We start from the raw sequence: 15409 nt of genomic DNA on the forward strand, positions 1-15409 counted from the left end.
GGAAGAGAAAGAAGGGATGCTTCTTGCTACATGAGGAAAGAGGTACAGAGCTCTTGCCTCTGTGAACTACCATCCATTTCTCATTGCTCCCAAGCTGAGCAAATACAGGCAGTCTGTATAGCTTTGTGCAAGAGAAAAAGGTAAAGGTTAGAGGATCCCCATGCTAAAAGAAATACTAGGTATTCACTAGCGCTTCGCAGGACTTACTTATCCCCCTGGCAAACCTGAGTGAATTCATTCACAGAAGGTCAGAAGAAAGACAGTACATTGCATTCTTTGCAGTTGTGGAAGAGAGTACCACAAAACAGCAAATCACTTATGCATTTGAAAAACTGAATTTTGGCCCTTTCCACAGGACAAAGACATCATTGAGACAACAAAATTCAGTTTTACTACACTGCTGTCATGAAGAAAAGTTGCCTGTCTGAGCATAGATTAGGCATTATTTAATTACCACAGAAGAATTTAGGTTAACTGGAGATAATCACCTAGCTTTAAATGTATCACCAGGTGGTTTATTATTTCTTCTTTCTCTTATATCTTACATTAAAACCCATCTTGGTCTTTATCTGTCTATGCCCTAATCTTTTCCAGATCTACGATATTAACACTTATCAGTAAATATAGTATTTATCATGCTGGGTCTTTTGACATTAGGGTCAGTTCACTTGCTAATAAGGTTTGTGTTCAATAGTAAGCTTCTATAGTTGTCAACCACTTGTGAATTACCTCATTGACTGGTTGCATTTATTGCAAAACATACATTTATGCAAATCACAGATTCAGAGATGCTTCCAGCTTTTCAGTCACAATGGGTAAAATCATATCCGCACTGAAGTCAATGAAACTTTTGACATTGAATTCCTCAGACTATTCACCTGATGATTTTTTTCAGATTCAGATTTTTATAACCTTTCTGAAAAGATCTGAAGCTCAGCGGTACAGGAAGAGAGATTGATAAATCACACTAATAACTTCCTGTTACATTAAGTTACAGCTGTCCCCAAATTTTTACTCCTCATTTTACTGTAAAATAAGTGATCAATGAAAAGACTTTCTCTTTTTCCCTGTTGCAAACAAAACAAGAGGGAGTGCTATCAAGAAGAACTGTACCCTCGTTCTGTCTTTGAGGAACTTATACCGCTCCTGAAGGTCCTGGAGTTCAAGCTGAGTGACATAATGCTCAGCCATCCCACTTCCTTTCGCTTCAATCGTCTCCAACAGGCTGCTGTGACTCAACACCTCTTCACTGAGTAGCTGCAAAACAGAAAGAGAACACATTTATGAATGGGCAGCATTAAAACAAGACCACAGATTAATCCTGCAGTTATTCAGCCTTTTTTATTGCTTGTAAGGTGATATGGGCTTGTTGCTGGTTTGTTGTAAAGCAAACACACCTTTGCTTTGCTGAGGGCAGCTGTTTTTTCCCTCAGTTCAGCGTATTGCCTTTCAGAAGCGTTCATACTTGCTTCTACTTTATCCATCCAGCTGGAAAACTGACGAACATCATCCTGGTAACTTGTCCATTTGGAGAGAGCTCCTTCCAGTTGACTGTAATTTAAAAATACATATTCGTTGTGAGAGTGGAGGTTCTCACGCTATTTAAGCGGTGAGATATAGTCATATACAGTTATTCTAGACTATATTTATAAGAAAGATATATCACAAGCTAAGCAGTCTGAGACAGAGCTGTTAAAACCCTACAGGTTTTAACTAGGAGCACTGTTTGGCTGATAAAGAGAAATTAAGTTTTCCAAACTGAGAATATTAAAGAGGTCTGTAAGTTATGTAGCTAGCTGACACGTTCTAGCTTTAGTAAATAAAATGCAACTGAAAGCATAAGATCCAGAATCAGAAATTTTCTGTCCCTTCGCACACATTCAAAAGTTGCTGTATTCTAATGTTTAATTACCTTTGTTGTTTTAAATTTAAATACTTGCAACTAGTGATGCTCCACCAAAGACGACTGCATTTTTTTCCCCCCTGTATTTCTTCATTTATCACTTTGAGAATCGCTATTGGACACTGCAATTACAGTACCTTCTATGAAATGCTAGCAAGTGGAAAACCAGACAGGGTCTTGACAGAGCAACCATTAATGTCTGTGACAAGCTCTTGTGATTTCTGAGAACAATTCAAGGCATCAAGTGCAACTCAAAGTAAAATTTACCACAATCATGGAATCCACTTTTAAGAGTATACTGACAATAAGTACTAACAAAGCTTAGATAGCTCACAATTTCCACCCCTTTTTCTACTTCAAATGAATATGTCACTTAAGGCCTCTAGACCTGCAATGTTAGGCACATGCAGTCATTTTATATGAATTTGACTCTTGTAATAATAAAACTCTGGGTATTAACTTCTCAAAAATTTTGTCAGTGCTTCATTGCTAAGCATCATTCTGCACCTCATACCCTTTTTTTACCTCTTGCACTGGATACAAGCAGACAGAAGGGAAGCCCAGCTGTCCTTCAGCGTTTGCAACTGCCGTTCAATCACTGATGCTCCCTCCAGAGAAGTATTTTGCAGAACAGATTCTCCTCTTGTCAGAACCATTTTCATTTGGATTTCTTTTTCTTGTTTCACTGCTAGCAGTCCCTAAAAAGTGAGTGGATATTATTCTACTTTTATCATTAACTGGGCATGAATATACTAACTGGCTTTACTGGAAAGTGAGCTGATCAAATTTAGCAGCTTGTACAAACAGTCAATTGGAAGAGGGACAGTGTGGGGTTCACAGCTAGGCTTCACAAGGAAAAAGTGACTTTCAAAGGGTAGGTTTAGGCCATTAAAAAAAAAAATCTTGGTTGGCAGGGAAGTTTTCATGGAATCTGTGCAGGTACTTACAGTGTATCAGAGAAGGTACTGTTGGGTGGAAAAGCTGACATTCCAAAGGGAATGTCATTTAGATGGAAAACAGGAGGATTCATTCATAGAGAAAACAAGACGTGGTGACAAAGCACTTCTACAGGGCTGAAACACAGTTCTACAACTCTAGGATCTATTTGCAGCACAAAGGAACCAACATATAAACTCAGCAGACCATCAGCAATGTCAGCGTAGAGACTTCAGCTCTTGGAGCTGCGCAGTTGCAAACTAACAGCTTCTAACACTATGCAAAGTCATGAAAAGCCTGAAAGCATGAACCTGAAAGACTCAACGAACAAAAGGCAAAACTAATTTTAGTATTTTGCTACAATCTTTTGCTTTTTGATGTGTCCTTATAATTTTGAGGAATTGTCCATATTTTGGCCACGGCTCAAAATTTGAGACATCAATAATATGAAAAGTATTGTTTTCCGAGTACTGCTCTTCAACATCTTTTGTACAGTGATATCAATAGATGCTATTTTCTTAACTGTAGTCACCATTTTTAAAGCAAATAATTATAGAAAAAGCTGCTCTGAATCATCCATATTACCTGTAAGATCTAGGAAATAATATATTAAACTAACAGATGTAAATAACCTACTTCTTCCATTTAACCTTCAGCGGCCACACATCTTTTGAGGTTTTTTAAAGAATTTGCAAATATGCAGTTTTCCATGTCATAAAGGTCCCTATATCCTTCTTAGTGAAAACTTCTAATAATGAGCTCTTTCCTCTATAAAAAAAGAGTTATTTTTTGAGTAAATTGAAAATCAGTGTCTGAACGACAACAGCCATTACACTAATATGCAACAAGTAACGTAAAGTATCCTGTATTTGCATTCTTCTAACAGATCTAAAAAGACCAGGTTTTGGAGTCTGTTTCCATACCTCTAGCTTTAACATCCGGCTGTCCAGAACACTCTTGTCTGCTGTGGGATGACAGTAGGAATCCAGCATGTGAACTGCATCAGCCACCCAGTCCTGGAGGTCCTTGACACTGTGCGAGAACTGCTGGTGCTCTGCTACAACCCTATCCATTCTGGAAACTTTCTCCTGCAATTCATACAGCAATTAGCACCAGCAGCTGTTCAAAGGATCGGTTATTCCCCATACCTACTCATGGACTTTAGAATGAGTTTCATAAACTACACTCAGAAATTCTCTTCATACATCGATAATTACAAGTACACTTACTTGAGCATGGAATGAATTTTGCATACGCACACAAACGGGTTATCCAAACATAATATACAAATGAAAATTTCAGAAATGCCTCTTTTTTTTTTGTTTTCTAAAGGTAAAGCTTCACCTAATTGTCTCCTCTCATTCACAGTAGATGAGAGTTTTCTGGTTTCACTTTTTTTTAAACATCTGGTAAGTCACACCCAAACTCCATTTCAGTGTTGCAACTGAAGATAACTTGTGAAATCTGTCAATGCACAAGACAGATTTAAGCCTGTGAAGCTATGCCACTGCAGCAACATTACCTTGTTGATACTTGGAAAAGAAAGACCTGTTTTCCTCAATGACTCCCGCTGGTATAACCATTCTTCTGAAAAATTACTGACACGCATACAAATCAAAAATACGTGCTCAAGTTACAGTGCTAAAAGGCCTGAGGTGAACAGGAATACAGAGCAGAGTGTATTTCACACTGTGACAGAGAACTAAAGTCAAGCCAGTGAAACAGGCTTAGGAAGTTACAGAGAGGGATCTTCCTCAAGCATCCACGGCTATTCAAAGAATTTCAGGATTTCTCTCATAGGCTGGATCATACGTATCCTCTGCCTCAGATTCCCTCTTCTCATCCTGATATCTCCTACAAGTTCTGTCCACATAAGCCAATGTTAGTAACTCATGCACCTTTCCTTTTCTCATTTTGCAGTCATGAAAATTTATTATGGCCATGCATGCAATCATTTTCAATAAGTCATACAGCTCTAGATAGGCTTTATAATTTTTATTTCCACAGGAAAAGTAGAAATTAACAAACTAGCAATTGCCCAAACATAAATACTTTCTGAATTGAATTGTTATCCCATAACACACTTCCTATATCCGTAATTATTCTCATTACTGTAGTAACTCTAAGCCTAATTCAGTATCAAGCCTCCTTCATGACTGGAACTTTGTGAAAAATAACAGTCCTAATACGAAGACCTTCTTATCTGTTTACACAATAGAGATAGTAGAACTATTAAATGGTGAAGTGTCACAAGCACCACTCAGCAAAACAGAGTTAGGTTAAACTCTCAGTTCTTAGCCTGATGCTTTAGAGTTTGGCCTATGCCTCCCTTTGAACCTTCAAAAGCAGCCTAAGAGGTAACTTTTTTTGGAAGACCAATCTATTAGTTTTAGATGAAGATGCTGACAATGCAAATAATTAATCATCATTATAGGATGCAATGAAGTAATAACTTTTCTGTATTATGTATTTTCTAAAAAAAATAACTCCCTTAAGTTTTGAAAAATACTTCTTTCAGGTGCCACTTATTACAAAAATAAATGTCTTCAATGCTTGAAATAATCAAAATCAAACCTGACTATTGTATAATCAGGTGGGGTTTACTTTTTAAATCAAAGCACATTTTAAAAAAAAAAAAAAAAAAAAAAAAAAGACAATTCCATTTTGTTGACAGTCCATGGGAATTATCCAGGTCCTGCTTCCCACTCTTTAAAGCCAACGTGAAAGACAAGAGAGCTCAGACATACCACAGAGCAGACAAGCAAGACAACTGCAGTGTTTCACATTTCAGTCTTTCTTTTTTCCCCCACATACATCAAATGAACTGCTTAAAAGCACGTACACTGAGTGCATTACCTTTGTCAGATTGCTTAGAGTAAGATATTGAGAAGACAACTGAGACACTCTGCGCATAAAGCTTTTGCTGACAGCTTGCTCTTCCCACAGCTGCTGAGCTTTCTCTTTTAGCCTGTTGAGCTGATGCTCGTGGCAGCTTATTTCCTCAAGGACAGACTGTAAAGCACAAGCACGTTAATATTAAGAGTGGGTGCAAGAAAGCAGGAAATAGGGAAGCATGAAGGCCCCATGAAAGATAGAAGTGACATATGGCAAGCTTGCTGAGAAAGGCACACCATACAGCTACAGCAATGAAGCAGCATGTCATAAGAAATGTGGAGATGCAAAACCTGATGGAACAGGATCATCAACAGCAATCCTTGAAACCAGGTCTCATCTTATTTAGAGGTCAGGATGCTAGAATGATCAAGCTTTTGTAAGGAATCAATGAGGCCAGGAAGATGGGGCAGGAAAGTCTGGTTGTGTTAAAAAGGCTTATAAGAAGTCACCTGCAACTTTTGCTGTTCTCTCCTTTTGGAAGGAAGATCATGGAGCCGACTGCTACTTCCTTGTACCAGCCTCTCAGTTGTGGTCAGCCACTCCTGCAGAGGCTCAGCAGTTGCTTCGAAGTCCTTCATCTGGATCTTTAAGTTCTGGAAGACATGCACAATTTTATCAACAGTCCCACTGCACTGGACATAACTGTAATGCACAACACATAGATCAAGCACAAAAAAAGGACATGCAGGACCACAAAAAAGGACTGCAGCCAAACACTACACAACTCTTCAAAATAAATTACACCAGCTCTGTTCCCACAGACACTGAAAGAAAAGTCTGAGAGCACCTCTTTAAGAGACAAAATAAAGGCAACAATGCAGGACATTTCTACACAGTTGAGGGGAGGCTGAAGCAAATTTCCTCTCAGCTGACAGCTTTACAGATCTTATGAGCTTTGGCTCAATGTAAGTCTAACTCACACAGCTAAGGCAGTCTGAAAAAAGACTGATTTGGGATACAAGTTACCTAACATCTGACTGCAGTCATTCACACTGACCCCTCCGTAAATGGGCTGCCACTATTCCTAGGTGATGTACGACTAAGTTCAACCCAATCCTGGGGATCATTTCTGATTATATTCTTTTTCAGTGTAAAATTTTTGTTATAAAAATGTGTGCATAAAGGCATACGTAGGCATTCCTTCAGTGCCTGCGTATTTTTCTTGTAGGCTTATTCTGCATGATTAAAAAAAGAGCATCTGAAATAATTCATATGGAATAGAAACCTGAACAGCATAGTTCCTGTACCCTAGGTGTTGTGGTTTTTTTTTTTCCCCCCCCAGACTGATTTAGTTTTCTTTTTAGCTATAGCCTTATCACTTAAATTAAACATCAGAATGAAAAACTAAGCCTATGAGACTGAAAAATGCTTGGCTCAAAAAGATTAACCTCTAAGGACATCTTCTGTCATGGCAACCCCGAGACAAAGAAAGGTAAGTCCTTGCTACCTGAGAATTTTTTTTGAAAGGCTTTCCTGCATGATGTATTAAATGTATTTAAACTTTTTCTCAGCTGACTAGGCAGCATTGGTTTGAAACAGGAATGCCTAGGAACTTAATTCTGCTACGCTATGCAGGGAATTCCAGCTAAGACCTTTTGACCTTAAAACCTATGACCTTAAAAGAGATTATATTTTTAAGATATTCACCTTCTGTGCTGGTTGAATTGTGAGTTCTGAACAGAAAAAGGCTCTGGGGTTTATTTAAAAAGTTGCTCAAATAAATTGTTACATTTCACCAGTTTGCAATAAGATAGACAACATTTACCCACTGTACTGGGACTATTCAATTAGCACCAGTGGCAGAAATCTGTGCTAGAACAGTCCTTAAAAAAGAAAATGTGTTCTAGTAATCCAGTACATTTTATGAGACTCATGTTAAGGAATTTGAGCAAGTGCTGTCTTTGCTACCTTCAGCTACTCTGAACTACACCCTTTTGCACAAAACACCCCACTTAAAGTGTAATCAGGTCATAAGGATATAAGTAAACAGAAGTAAAATGTAAGCGGAAGAATGAGGCTTCTTGAAAATAGCTATTTATTAGTTCTGTCACATCATAAACACTTACAGCTATATAAGAAATCTAAACTGTGCTGTTTGAAACAAAAAGCAAAGAGGAAATTTAGATCCAGTCTTTCCCCACTGTGACTGGTTCAATACCTCCAATGCAGATTCCTTCTGGTGGAGGGTGGTGATAAAATTTTTCCAATCTTCTTTAGCAGTAGCAGATTTGTCCCGGATAACTTTAGCCTTTTCTTTTGGTAAAACAGAGCACAGCAGTTCTCCTTTGGATGCTACCAGGTTTAGTTTTTGTTGCCCATTCTCAGTTTCCGATAAGAATTCCTAAAAATAGTAATAAAAGAAGCTAACTGGTGAACTTTGGGGCCCAGTAAAGGTCGATGACAAGCTCCCAGAAAACTTAACAGGGATAAGAGTTTATTGTTTCTGCTCGTTAACATGCTAACTCATCTTTCAGTACATTTCATTTTCATATCGTTCATATTTATGGGATTTAGGGACAACACCTTCTTAATCCAGAAGTGCCATGCGTCTAAACAATGCATATATTAAGACTCTAGGATTACCTGTATGTTCTGCATTTCATGAGACAATTACTGGTCATTGAGTTGGGTATTATACTTCTTTAAATCTCCACGGTACAGAAAGTGCTAACAGTTTCATTTCAGGGAACCAGTATCCTGGCAGGGGTAACAGCAGGAGCTGGGGCCCACTCTGAGGCACGGACACAGGACTGAAGGCTTGCCCATGGGCGACAGCCACACTGGACTGCCAACGAGCGTGCAGGGGTGTGGGCTGATGCTTAGAGCCTGAGCAATGTCTAAGCTGTGCAATTTATCCCTCTGCATCCTTAATTTACCTTCCCTGGTTGAAAGTATTTTTCTTCACGGAAATCTTGCACAATGCTGGTGTGCAAGAAGTGTACGGAAAAGTGCATGTGCAAGAATTATACAGAAATGTAAGGAAACAGCCGGATTTTTAAATTCCAATGTACTGGGATAACGTTCTTATAACTTGTAATTATTAAAAGACTTTGTGAGCATTTAGGACTCAAAGGAATTTAATGGTCTTAAATACCAATATTTTAAACTGTTACTATCATGATTATGTGATACACAAATAGTTTTATATCCATAATCATAAGGTCACATCCACGTTCAGAAGTAACAGGCTTGATACCAAAATTACTAAGTCAGGTTCTGATTCTGTGTTATGCTAGAGGTCTTAGTAGAGAATGCAAAGGGTCTGTTAGCATCGAGAAACTTGGTTCAAGTTCTGGCTATATTAAAATCAAAGATATAATTGCCTTGTGACTTAATGATGTCAAATGTGCTAACAGACAGAACACTAACTTTTAACAACAATATAAATTTTAAGTTTATACAGGTTACCAAGACATCTCTAGAAGTCCTAAAGCAGTTACTGCATGTCAAAAAAAGTTTATTTCATCTAAAGCAGCTTTCAGGGAGGAGGAGAACAAAATAAGGTCTTATGCTATGAAGAGGCTGCAGTGGTAAAAATCTTACCACTGTTGAAAAAAACTCCCAAACTTGCTAAAACTCTTATATTTAATGCCAAAAACTACTAGGATTTTTTCCCCGATATTTCCTCTAAATAAATTCTCATTTTGGGGTAGTCAAAGATTTGATATATTAATACAGTATTGTTTACGCTTTTAAGTAAATAATTTAAGCATGGGAAAGTGAATTTACCAAAAGGAGGAGGAAGTGATTTGGCTTTTGGTATTTTCTGAGAAACTGATATGAATTTCTTCTGTTATACTATCTAACTAAAGGTTTAACAGTTTCATTATGTAATTCTCAGTTTGCTATTTTCAGTTAAAATTATAGTTATATTCTATTCATAAAAGTGTGTCTTTCACTTGCTTTATTAAAATAAACTTTTAATTGGCATTCCTTTGCACAGAGTTGATGGGGCTTGTTTTAGCTTTATGTGAAAGATATACTTTTCAAATGCCTGCTTGCACTGCATACATTTTAACTCTGTTCTTCCACTATAAGGGCTCTACTTTCATATATGAGGAAAAATATTTACATAACTTTGAAATAATTCCAGGTACTAAGTCCCGATTCTGATGTCGTTCTGATTTTATGTTACTCTCTTACTTTAAAAATATTTTTTTTCCTATTGTAAAAAAGAAACAAACAAGGAAAACTACTATGAGAGACAATGACTACATACAAACTGTAGCCCAACAATTAAACTAAACAAACTAGATTAAAAAAGAAAAAAATAAGTGTTTATTTCCTTGCAATTAGTCACCTTTAGTGTTGACAATAACAACATTAACAAAAAATAGTAATTAACCAAACAATTCAACCTGAGTTTTATATGAAACTGATTGGTTCTCCCTTAGACTAATATTTTACTGCTATAGTTACCTGTATTTTCTGCAGACTTGCTGAAGCTTCACTGATATTTTGAGGCACGTCAAAACATTTGGCTGTGGTGACTTTTGCATTGACCAGCCACTGCTGGAAGTCCCTAAAAGCCGTCCGAAATCTTTGCTGCAAGATCTGCTCTTTGCTTTGACATCCTTTTGAAGCTTGCAGGCAGAGGCTGGGTTTATCGCATCAGGGAAGCAGAAAAGAGCGAGGGAGGGAGGGAGGAAAGGCAGGACTCTGTTAGGTGACAATGCTATTACTTCTCTGAAATTCAACACTACGGTTAGGTTAACATTAGAAGGGATCAGTCTGGGTCATCATACCCTTCTTCTGCAGCTACAGAAGCCAAAAGCTATAACCCCCTGCAAGAGACAACAGAATCTTGCGTCTGAAATGCAGGTGTCATACTCCCAGGTAAATAAGCTAGAGTGACCTGAGAGAAAGCAAGAAAGCCAGCAAATGTTAGCTCCCCTGTTTCAGGGAACCGGCTAGTCAAAGAAGAGTAAACTGAAGGACGAAATTAAGAAAAAGATCTTAAATAGCTGGTATAGCTTGTTCCTCCTTCAGACAAATAAGCCATAGAGCTACCTCACAGATTCTTACAAGGATTCCTCCTGTACTAGGTCAGGTGTGGATGTACATTGGTTTCAGCTGAGTTTAGTGGCATAGCCTGGCTTTTAGAAAAAAAAACCCAAATTGCTACTTTTTACAACCTCTGTTGACATCAAAATCAAAATAATGATTCTAACCATTGTATACCTCTGTTTCTAATTCCAAAATTCTAATTAATGGTTCCCTAAAAGACAGCTCACGCCCACACACACACGCACGGGATTGATTAACTATAAACAAGACGAATGTGTACCTGTTATACTCCTTGATCAACCCTGACACTTTTGAAGAATGAGTACTCAAATCTCTGGAAAATCTACAAAGATCATTTAACTGAGTTTTGATCTCATCTGTCATATGTTCAGACTTTACCAGAGCATCCAATGTTTCCTGTTAAAACAAAACAAATGAACAATATTGGTGAGTAAATTTAAAAAAAAAGCAAACCTTTTGAATCAAAATTTATCAGAATTTAAAGTCAACTTCATTTATGATGTATGCACGTCACTTTCAAGAGTATTTTAGCAGTCAAACCTACAGAAGTTTATTTGAAATTATGAGCTTCTAGAGACCAAATTTCTGGAAGCCTCAACTTTCTTAGCTCAAAATGTTCTCAAAGAACAGTTTAATATATAAATTTCATTTTAATAAATGACCTATGGTATTGTCAGTCAGCTGTATACGTATAAAAGTACATACAATTAGGGAATAGCAAATAATATATGTTTATATAAATATAATTAGCCTGTCGGCCTGAGTTTAGTATGTTCAATAAAAACTGTTTTGAGCTGTATCCAAAAAATTAATTTACGCACAAAGCTTTTAACAGCTTCAACTCTTTCACAGAGGTCTTCATAATGTAAAAGTACAGCTGCTCACAATCCTGTGAGAGTAAATGGGTTACTGCCTGTCATCGCTGCACTGGAAAGACTCTTGCTTTGGAGACAGCTAAGCCAACAAAAAAAAAAATGCTTTTGTTGGCTTAGCTTATGTCACTGGGAGAGGTGTGATAACCACTCCAACGAAAACAGTCCTTGCTGACGTCCACAGCATCTCCACTGCAGAATCCCGCCAGCTACTCCAGCATAATGAGCAGTGCAGACTTGGCTCCTGGTCTCACTAGAAACTAAATTCTCCAGGCATTCCTCTTAAACTACCAGGGAGAAAAGACAATCTCCTAGCTAGTTACGTTCACCACAGCAGAGGTTCTGCAGCGCAGGCAGGGTGTTTGGCACATATAGATTAGTCTGGCTAAATCTAAGTGCCAGTCTGGAAGAAATGTACAATATAAACTTAAGAAACTTTATAAACATATAAGATCATATGAAAGTGAAGACAGATTTGAACGGGGACATGCAAGTGGGACAAGGAAGTCCCCAGATCGTGTTTCTGAATATATAAAAAAAAGGATGATTGAAAATATACATAGTAAACAGTGTGTAGTAATCTATTGGCACTAAATTGAATGTTCAGGAAAGGTACAAATGAAGTACATGAAAATATATGCAGAAGGTTTTCAAAATATCACAATCTACATTACAGAGATAAAAATGCTCACTGGGTAGATTTTTCATTGTAAAGTATTAACTAACTCTGCAATAAACAGATATCCCTTTATGTAAATCAAAAGTAAAAAGAAATATTAGCAAGGGTCTAGCAAGCCGATCAACAGACTTAGTAAGAACAGCAAATGGACAAAAGCCAGGGATTCCGCTCATGTGTCTGCTGCCCACAAGCAGTTTTGTGCTTGCTTCATATCCCTTTTCCTGCAAAAGTCTGCAGAGCTGTGAAATGAATTTTTTAAGACCTATATTGTGCATTTCTGAGCAAGTAAAAAAAAAAAAAAAAAAAAAAAAGGAAAAAAAAGAGATTGCTTATTTGTGGTACCTGAACTGCCAGGAAGAAAAAACACAACAGTCCATTCTGAGAAAAATAAAAGTACAAGCATGCGTTGGCTATGAATAACAGTGGTTTAGACCATAATCACAGCTCGATTATATTAACATTATTGAAATCTGTTTGCATTTATAGATCACAGGGAAGCCCTGTAAAATTAAGTCTAGAGACATTTCAGATGTATTATGTGTACAAACTTTCATGTGTTCTTGTGAGTATGAAAAAATATTTTGCTATAGCAGATTTTCAGGATTCCTCTGATTCACATTATTCATGCTCGTATTATGGACTTTATCTGCTTTGAGTCATTCACTCACCAGAAATCTGTTCAACCATAATTAAAAGATACTTGAAATAGTCCCACTGCCAGTTTGTTTCGATGCCATATGAAGTAGCATTGGAATTAAATAGTTATGTAATAGCAATGATGCTTAGAAAAAAATGTAAACTAACTACTTTTTGTTCATCTTACTTTATGTTAAACTACACACAGGACTTTTTTTGAAAGCATTAGGAATAACAGCACAATGGCCGTTACCTAAACACAGGATGTCACAAATTGTGTAGGACAGGAATCACCATAATGAAATACTAACAGCTTTTTTTTTGGTAAAGAAAACATTTCCTAAGAGTAGCACAGGGTTAGAATTGCCTGTTTTCGATGAAATTTTTCAGTTTCAAATAACCTAGCTCAATAACTACCAAAAGATTATTCTGATGACATACAGCCTTAAGCATAGCTTATTAACAACCAGGAACGTTAACCTGCAAACCAGCGTGCCTTTAACTATGGCATTTTCCCATACAGAAACACTGATAGCACTGTTGCAGCCACTTGGATTTAATTTTGCATCTGACAATTACCAAAATAATTTGCTGAATTCCAAGTGCAAGCTCTGTTGCTCTTATGTTGCGCATACCTAAAGGAACGGAGCTTGAGTATAACAGAATGAGCTTGCCAATTCTGAGAATTAGGAAATGCCTTTTTGATTCGTGGCCTTGGCTGACATGGCAACAGAATCACTGTGAGACAATGGAAATGGAAAGCTGCAGTGCTATTTTACGTTCACAATAGGACCTATCCCTGGGGTCCAGAAATGGAAGGATTACTGTCACATTTCTTCTAACTATAAATAAAATTACATAGTAGGGCTGTGCATAGTAAGTCTTGAGATTTCTCTGTATTTTCCCCATTAGCCAAAGTTTACAACGGTCTAAGCTAAAGAAAGTGTTGTTACATAGAGCTATGGTACATACACAGTATATATACTGCTAATAAAAGCAATTATCCTTCGGATTTAGTGCTTCTCCATTTATAAATTTAAAAAATGTCTGGTAATTGTTGCTGTACGTTGATGACAATTCCATGTCTTCCTTTCCTTTTTAAAAACATATAAACATGGAAGACTGCGTAGTTGTATCCTTATTTGCTCCAATGTAATGTCAGCGTTGTTACTCCTACAGATGTGTACTGGCACTCAAGGAAGCAGGTTCCATAAATCTGTGTCAGGGAATTCTGTGAAAGGGGAAGCCACAGAAATAACTTGGCACAGACATCGGAGGAGGAGATTTATAATCTCAGTTCAAAGAGAAGGCATTCTGGGGTTTTTTGAATATTTCTTCAGTCAAGGGGTCAGAAGGCGGGCATCACACATCTCTCTCCCTTTACTGAAACTGCTTTATTGCAACACTACCCTAAACGGGAAATACTCTGTGTCTTTTCTCAACATCTGTGATTCACAGTAGTCGAGACACATACAAACACGTATCTTGACTGTTGTGAAAATATATATATATTTATATATAACATGTGTGAGATACATGCACGTGGAGTTTTTTTACCAGAAGACAATCAGGAACAGAAACAACCTCTCTATATCTCTAAATTCCACTGCGTCCCACAGCAAAGCAATTAGCAAGTACACCGGTGTCCAGTATAACCTCTTTAAATATTGGACAAGATCTCAACGTGCATAATGTGAAGGATATTTCAAGAAATGGAAAGTATAAGCTCAATACACTCCTGACAAATTATAAGTAAGAAATGGCTCCAGCTGCTACTCGGCTTTTAGGAAATGCTTTCCGTTTCCCTGATGGAGTGCTACTCCGGATTGAAACACTGCGCAACTTGGAAGAGAAGTGGAGAGCTGGTGCGCTAGCTCCTTCACTTTCTCAGGGGCGAGCCCTGTATTTAACATCTAAGGTCCGGGCAGCATTTGCTAAGCCTTGTACAGCAGAGGCCAAGGAGAGAAGCGTCTTCTGTAAACACCGCTTGCTGCAAGTACAGTTAGGAAAAAAGTTTGGAAAGTTGGGACTTCACAGAAATATTTTTCACAAATACGTTTTGTTATTTTCTACTTGACAGTCCCGCTTGGCAGAAGTTTTCCGCCCGCGGTAACTGTGCGTTTACAACCGAAAAGCTGCCAGGAAAAGAGACGTGACCTTACTTTCTCCTTGCGCCAGCTCTCCACGACCTCGGCGTCGGTGTGCCGGCTGTCGAGGGGGGCCAGGCTCTGCGACCAGGCGGCCAGCAGCCCGCCGAACCGCTGCGCGGCCTCCTCCAGCTGCGCGACCCGCGCCGCGAACTCCTGCTCCGACAGGGCCATCTGGCTCAGCACATCCCGCAGGCTGCTTTGGCTCCGGAAGGCGCTCTCTTCCCACTGCTTCCAGTCCGACTGCAGGGCCTGCATCTCGGCGCCCAGCAGCTGGCACCCGCCGGCGGTCGTGTCGCGCTTCGCGGCGGGA

The 15409-nt window shown here is 38.3% G+C and overlaps 1 protein-coding gene across 1 annotated transcript in view; it reads right to left on the reverse strand.

The window, feature by feature from the left end:
* The window catches only part of SYNE1 (spectrin repeat containing nuclear envelope protein 1), a 284071-nt gene that overhangs the window by 167715 nt on the left and 100947 nt on the right, over positions 1-15409 (reverse strand). Inside the window, exons 53-62 of the mRNA XM_019472625.1 lie at positions 15112-15408; positions 11022-11158; positions 10154-10331; positions 7893-8075; positions 6184-6327; positions 5696-5851; positions 3763-3927; positions 2429-2601; positions 1398-1551; positions 1114-1257 (exon numbers count right to left, since the gene is read on the reverse strand). Coding sequence (XP_019328170.1) covers positions 1114-1257; positions 1398-1551; positions 2429-2601; positions 3763-3927; positions 5696-5851; positions 6184-6327; positions 7893-8075; positions 10154-10331; positions 11022-11158; positions 15112-15408 — 1731 coding nt within the window. The remainder of the gene's footprint in view (positions 1-1113; positions 1258-1397; positions 1552-2428; positions 2602-3762; positions 3928-5695; positions 5852-6183; positions 6328-7892; positions 8076-10153; positions 10332-11021; positions 11159-15111; position 15409) is intronic.

The sequence above is a fragment of the Aptenodytes forsteri genome, unplaced genomic scaffold (assembly GCF_000699145.1).
Source record: "Aptenodytes forsteri isolate BGI_AS27 unplaced genomic scaffold, ASM69914v1 Scaffold82, whole genome shotgun sequence".
Classification (NCBI taxonomy): Eukaryota; Metazoa; Chordata; class Aves; order Sphenisciformes; family Spheniscidae; genus Aptenodytes; species Aptenodytes forsteri.